This window comes from Leishmania donovani, chromosome 6, assembly GCF_000227135.1.
Source record: "Leishmania donovani BPK282A1 complete genome, chromosome 6".
In the NCBI taxonomy this organism is placed as follows: domain Eukaryota; phylum Euglenozoa; class Kinetoplastea; order Trypanosomatida; family Trypanosomatidae; genus Leishmania; species Leishmania donovani.
In genome coordinates, this window is record NC_018233.1 from 27388 (window position 1) to 34580 (window position 7193).

General features: G+C 58.4%; 2 protein-coding genes across 2 annotated transcripts; both read right to left on the reverse strand.

The window, feature by feature from the left end:
• Positions 1–969, reverse strand: LDBPK_060060 (hypothetical protein, conserved; the record flags this gene model as incomplete). The annotated part of the gene is made up of 1 exon (XM_003858266.1): positions 1–969. One exon carries the CDS (start codon positions 967–969, stop codon positions 1–3), a length of 969 nt encoding a protein of 322 aa, XP_003858314.1.
• Positions 970–3186: 2217 nt separating this feature from the next.
• LDBPK_060070 (hypothetical protein, conserved) lies at positions 3187–4005 on the reverse strand (the record flags this gene model as incomplete). The annotated part of the gene is made up of 1 exon (XM_003858267.1): positions 3187–4005. One exon carries the CDS (start codon positions 4003–4005, stop codon positions 3187–3189), a length of 819 nt encoding a protein of 272 aa, XP_003858315.1.
• Positions 4006–7193: the final 3188 nt, after the last annotated feature.

A 7193-nucleotide genomic window follows, 5' to 3' on the forward strand; every position in this document is an offset into this window, starting at 1 on the left:
TCATGTTTGTGCGAGAGCGGCGCAATGCGACGGCGACGGATGCGTCTCCGCGTTCACGTGTTTGGATGCTGGCGGGGCCAGCGAGTGCGATGCCGTGGGCTGGGGTGGCTGGCAAGGGAGCAGCTGTGAGAGTGGCCGTTGGTGCGACACGTGAAGTTGCGAGCACACCGACTCCTGCTGCTGCTGCTGAAATACTTGCGGTGCGGGATCGAACTTCGGTAGCTGCGCACTGCGGCTCCACATTTTTCGGGTCTCCTCCGGCGTCTCGCTTTCAAGCGATAAAGAGGCCGATGGGGCAACGCGCGCCAAGCGGAGCCGGTTTACGGCATAGCGATGCACATCCTCCTCAATAGAGTTGATCTGGTCTCTTGCGTAGCGCCGGTTTGCGTGATCAAGATGACTGGCCGTGGTGGTCGCTAGTGATCGCCACTGCGCACACTCGTACGCGCTGACCTCGCCTTCCCTACGGAGCTTTTCGAGGTGGTGGATTAGTTGTTGATTGCGCTTGTCCGTCGCCTCTAGAAGGTGCGCGGTGGCTACACTCTTCGCTTCGGCATTGCGCGCCTTGGCCTTCCACACATCCTTCTCGCTCTGCGTGTGCAGTTGTTGGGCGTACAGCTGCGCTGAGATGGTGCTCACCTCCGCGCGCAGCTCGTCGACGAGGTCGCTGAGCTTCTTGTTCTCGTCCTCCAGCGTCTTCACGCGGCGTCGCAGCTGCATCTCAGATACGTAGGAAAGCGTGCCTTTGCGCCCATCCGCCTTGTGCGCGGCCTCCAGCGGTTTTACGTCGGCCCGCCACGGTTGGGCCTCGAGCTCCTCTACGCGCTCCTTGAGGGTGCTGACGAGCTCCTTCTGGCGAAGGATGATGAGTTGCTGCTCATTGATGGTCCGCAGCGTGAGGGCATCAAGGCCGCCAACGAGTGGTGCCTCGTCACCGGCACTCCCGCTACTGCCCAGGGTGCTGTTCATGGCACCCGGTCCTTCAAAGGGGAGCGTGTGCGTGTGTGTGTGTACGTGTGTGAGTGAAGGCGAGCAGGGGATGTGAGCAAGCGAATACGATCCCGTGCCCGCACACCTGTGTCTTTTGCGCCAACGGAAGAGAGAAGCGGAGCGCACAACCACACAGGCGCACCAAGAGAGTAGGATCTATAAACACCCAAAACAAAGAAGAGGAGGAGAGGGAGGGATGGCACGCACAGCTACAGCAGCAGCACTGGGGGGAGGGGGTCAGTGAAGTCCTCAGTAACGCTCTAAGAAGGCGAGAGCGTCTAGGACGAGCGCAAGGATTGGTAGAACAAGCAGTGTACGCACATACAGATCGACACAAAACGCACGCTGGCAGACGCGCGTGAGGGAAAGATCAGCTGCTGAATAGCAATGAGCGTGAACGCTTGTGGCGCGTTGTGTTTGGCTGCGTAGTTGTTGCGCTTCCTGTGTTCCGTCTTGGATGTCTCGAAACGAGGCGCCCGCGTGTGAGTGCAGGCGTGTAGGCGTATGGTTGTGTGCAATTGTGAATCGATCGATGGTGCGCACGACGACAGAAACAGAGGCAGAGCCGGAGAGAGAGAGGGGGTGGAGGAAAGACTCAGTCACGGACACATGCACAGAGACAGTGATCAAAAAGCACGCACTCGCTCGGCACATCAATGAAGCTAAAGTAAGTGGGACCTCTGCGGATGTACTCGACTTTTCTGTATGCCTGTACGCATGAGAGTACGAGTGAGGCGTATGCTAGGAGGTGATGATAAACTACGACACCGACTCGCACCGAGGGCGCCAATGTACAACTAGCACAGGAAGAGGGGAGAGACATGTCGGTACGACAGACCACAAAAAAATGGCCAGCGATAATGGCAGTGGTGTCGGGAGGAAGAAAGAAGGAGAGTAAGTGTTCCGCAGCCACCACAGAGGAAGAAGAGAGCAAGAGAAATAGGCAGATGGAAAGGGGTGAGAGAGATGAAAGGGAGAGGGGGCGATCTCTGAAAAGTGCGCACATACCAAAGAAAGGCTTAACGCGCATCAGTAGCAGAGATGGCGTGTGTGTCTGCGTCTCTGTGATCGTGCATGCGTGAGCGTCCGTCGGCGAAAGACGTGTGAACCGTATCAGCTGGTGATGAGCCCGCTGCATCTCCTTCAGATTCGACGGCAGCCATGCATGCATGTATCCATGAAGACAATTGACGTGATGCACGCAAGCCAGAGGGAGAGAAATCGAGAGGTCAAAGTCCATGCGGGGTGGCGCAGCGGAGAAGGAAGCGCAAAATGAAAACGGGGGCACATCGCGTATACACATCAGCCCAGTCCGCCAAGAAAATGAAGACAGAGGAAGGAGTGCGGCACGGCAGCGGAGAGTTCGGCGAGAGCGAAGAGGCAACTCCGAGAATCTTGGTAGGAGAGTAGCAAGCGAAGCAGTAAAGCGCGCACGCACGCGCGCTGACGCAGACCGACACAAAAAACTACGCCACACCCACACACTCGCGAGATGCTGGAAGTGGCACACAACGAGAGCGAACGAGCGAATAACGTGAGCAACGTGAGATTGCACACGTGGAGCCACAGCGCTAACATGAAGAAAACATAAATCGGCAGCCGACTCAACAACACACACGCCGCTCTCCGCCGTATCCCGGTGCGCGCTCAGGCCTGGGCAGCGGAACCCGACATGCACTCGAGTGTCTCGCGCACCACTATGACGCGCAGATCCTCAACATCGAGGAAGCCGTCATCGTCCTTGCGCATACTCGAGGCGCTCCTTGAGAACTTCACCCTGCGAGAGACCGTTGCGCCGTGTCGGGTGTCCAGGTACTGGTTGCACGTCGTCTCCACTGACAGGCATTCATCACCGCTCTGGTCGTGGAGGCCAATGGTAAAGCTCATCTTTGTGGTGCGATACACAACACAGAACGTGGCCGTCTTGCGCATCGGCGGTGGATGCTGCGGCGGCGGCGGCGACCACGACAATGGCAGCTGCGGCGTGGTACTGTCAACCGTTGCAGTCAGTGCTCTACAGCTTGCGCTGACGTCGATTGGGCTGCCAAAGTCCACCATGAGCCCCAGAACCAGCTTCATGAAGTGTAGCGGCTCGCGGATGCGGCGGTACAGCGTATGCTCCAGTCGTGGAATATGATCTGGGAAGCCGGCACCCTGCTGGGTCATGGATAGTCGCGGAAGGCCGTGCAAATCGACTCAGCTGTGCAGAAATGAGATAAGAGAGTCGGCAGCGCGCCCCTCGGTGGTGGCACCCGCTGCTGCGCCAGCAGCAGCGTCACGAAGGCGCAGCACTACCGACTCTGCAATGAGAGTAATCCTGCCAGTCCGCTGAGCCGTGCGGAAGCGCGTGTGCACGTCGGCCTCGACGCTGGTCAGCTGGTACGATGGCTTCCACTTGGCATGGGACACCTTGCAATACAGCACTGCAACGTTGTTCAGCGATTGAAACACCTTCGCTGCCCGCCCCTTCACGAGCAGCGGTACGGTAAAGCTGATGAGATGGTGGCCGCTGCCGTCCAATGTAGGCGCGACAAGACCACGCACAGTGCGCTGCCCATCTGCCGAGCTGATCAGTTTCAGCACCGAGTCGTATTCGAAAGAAAGCGCTGGGGAGGCGCTGCGCAGGTGGTCAATGAAGCGTGCTGCGTAGTACGCCGCATAGCAGGCCTCCATCCAGTGCTTTAGGCGCGCCTGGCACGTTACCAGAGCCTCGCCAGGCACCCGTGATGGCTGCGGCTGCGCTGTGAGGAAGGCGTAGTCGACAACCTCGCTCTTATCGTTCATGGCACTCGCCTTCGCGTCGTAAAGCACAAAGTCGAGCTGAAAATCTTCGTTCTCCGTCCACGTGCCCCCATCATGTGACCTGTGCTGCTGCCACTGCTCTTTCTGAGAGATTCGTGCCGCACCAGCGGTGGCGGAGGCCAGCAGCAGGCTGTGGGTATCTACGGCAAGCCACGACACATTGCACACGGACACTTCGGCGACGACGAGCACGTCGTCGTGCATGAGGGTCATGCTGATAGTGGTGCAGCGCCGTCTCCCTTCCGAGTCTCCTCAATGAATGTATTGGCGTCGTGTGACGCCCGTGGGCCTTTGCGTGGAGGGGGAGGAGGAGAGCGAGCCAATCGCCGAGCAAGCACGGGCACGCACACTACACGCGCATGTCGGGAGGGAGCGAAGAGGAGCGCAGTGCATCGTCTGCTTGCACGCGTATACACGCGCGATGCCACGAAAGACGCTCGGTAAAGCGATGCAGGGCACGGGAGGGGATCGCACAGCAGCAGCAGCAGCGGGCAATCAACTGGGCTGTCGGCTTTGTTCTTGCCTGTGCGATGCCGTGTGGTAGGGTGGCCTAGAAGAAAGTGGGGGAGAGGGAGAGGGAGAGGGAGAGGGGGTGGGGGCATCGATGAAGGAGGTGCGTGAGGGAGGGAGGGGCATGAATGGCGTCGTGGAAAACCGCAGAAAAGGCAAAGGGAAGAGGCGCGACGCCCTTCCCACGAGAAGAAGGGCACTTAAACACATCTGACAGCAAGTGCCAGCTACCAAGACCGGAGACACAAAGAGAGACGAGCCCACACGTCGTCCGTGATGCCCGCTTCCATGCATCCTCAGTATCGATGGCCACGTCAAGATGCTCCGGCATTGCCGACAGGAGCGGCTACCTTCTCGCACGCGCTTGCGCCGTGGCTGTTGACTTCGTAATGCATTTTCTGTGGTGCGTATGGCGGAGTGCATGCACCACGGTACGGAACCGACCCATGAGAGAAACCACAAGTAGAGCACACTGAAAGAAAGAGCGTGGGCTGGGTAAGCTGGCGCGTGACCTGGTATATGTGATGGTGGAGCGTCGCCAGAGGTCAAAAGAAGGAGACGCGCAGGAGTAGCACGAGTCGAGTGGTCTTTGCCGGAGAGCGGCTGCAGCGGCGGGTGTCGAAGTGAGCTCTCCCACCCCCTCCCACGCTGACACCCTGGCCAGATATAGATGCGCAGCCATCTTCCACTCACCGCGGTAACCTGGACATAAGAGGGAACCGTAGCGCGAAGAGGAGGAAGCGCGCCAAGACGTGTCGCACCGAACACAGCGAAGCAGCAGTTTCAACCATCACGCAGCTCATGCAAAACACGCTCTCTTGCACTCCGTGAAAGAACACTTCAGCCAACCAGCACACACCGCGAGCGGGGGCACAGCCGTGCTGCACGCGACACGACGACTAGGTGGCTACGAGGGGGGAGGAGAGGGAGGGAAGGCTTGTGGATGTGCGCTGGGGACGGTACAAGTGGTATGCCGTCACCCTGGCAAAACAAGCAAGAGGAGCACAGAAAGCGTCCGGCACAGCACCCGCACTCAGACGCGACTCACCAACAGAGAGAGCAGAGGCGTTGCAAGGTAGCAGCAGACAATAGAAGAGAGACGAAAATTAGTCCCTGCCGGCCCACAACGTGGCACCAGGGAGAAGAGAGGTGAAAGCCCTCCACGCAAGCACGAACGACACCAGCATCACGGGCACATGGCGAAATGCAAATACATAAATATATAGATATAGCGGAGCAATAGCAAGAAAGAGGGAGGAGGCTAGAGTGGCAGGAGAGACAAAACATCACGGGCACCCACATACCAACGCACACACCGATGCACGTGAGTGCATCCCCGCCCCGCCTGCCCATGAAAAGACAAAAAAAAAACCGCTATAAGCGCGTGACGTGGTCATGTGAGAGCTTTCCCCTTCTAGATCTCTCGTCGAGACAGTGAGAGAGCGAGCGAGAAACAAAAAAAAAAAACGATGCAGCAGGAAAGAGAAGCACAAGCAGCGGCCGTTGGAGAAATAAAGCACATCTCCTACACGCAGCACGATGTGCACTGATAGGCGGGCTCCAGCGCACCTTGCCTCATCCAGTGTTCGCGCGCGTCACCAGTTGAAAGAAGAGGGCGGCAACACATCCGCCGCAGCGTCACAACCTGACAGCAAGAAGAATGGTCACGAGGGGTGCGGCACCGCAAAAAGACAGAAAGCACTAAAGGCGTCCGCCCCACCCTCGGCAGAGCACGAAACAACTCAGCAAGAGCGATGAGGGCGCGCATACTCATAGGCTGCAGTCCGCGGACAGGAGGTCTAACGCCCTGAAATTGACCTACACCACATCCACCGTCATTGCACATCGATGAATCTATCCCCGCTACACCGCTCCACCTTCTAACCTTAGCCGCCACTAGGCCCACAGGAAGGCGAAGCGGTGTCCTCATTCTCCCTCTGCCAGCTTTCACCACGGCCAGGCGCCACAAAATCGCGTGATGCATTATCCACAACACCCGTTACGCAGCACAGTCGTCTGTGTCGCTACGTCTTCTCGCGAGCAGCCACCACCAGCGCGATCACGCTGATAGTGCGGAGCAGGAAGAACATAATCGCAAGCGACACCCACATGTACACGCTCGCCGACTGCGCATCACCATCAAACCCAAGCAGACGCATCACCGTGCGTCCGTCACGCGGCTGGTTGATGCAGTACCCGTCGCCCCAGCGGTAGTAGTCGCACGCAATGTGGGGAACATTGTGCAGCTCATTGCGCAGCACGAGGATGTACGCGTGGCGCATGAAGGACGGCTTCTCCAACCAGTACCAGTACGGGCGCAGACGGTCCGTGCTTGCGAACAGACCACCGCCTACAGACAACAGCATAAAGGAAACCGACGCCATGGCAGAGCTCACCACAAGCGACGGGCACGAGGTGGAGATCGCGAAGCCCAGACCAGTTGCCACCTGCGACAGCAACGCAATCACACCAAAGTAGTAGAAGAAGGAGCCGGGATGACGATGCAGCCCCACCATCCAGTAGAGGATGCAGCTCTCTACCAGCACTGCAAGAATCTGTACGGGAAACTCGGCGAAACTACGGCCAAGGAAGAACATCAGCGGCGAGTACGCACCAGCTTGCTGCTCACGCATGAACACGGCACGCACATTGTTGAACGTATTGATCATGATGAACGTGGAGCTCATCACACGGTTCATCACGATCAAGAACAGCACGCCTTGGCGATCCTGAATTCCCTCTACGTTGGCCCGCACATTCAAGAAGATCAGGCCCACAACGGCGGCGAAGAAGATCGCCTGCGCCGTGTACGAGAACAGATACAGGGAGTCGCGCGAGATCTCCATCATCCTGCGCCGCGTCAGCTCGTACAACTGCACAGCCGGCGAGCT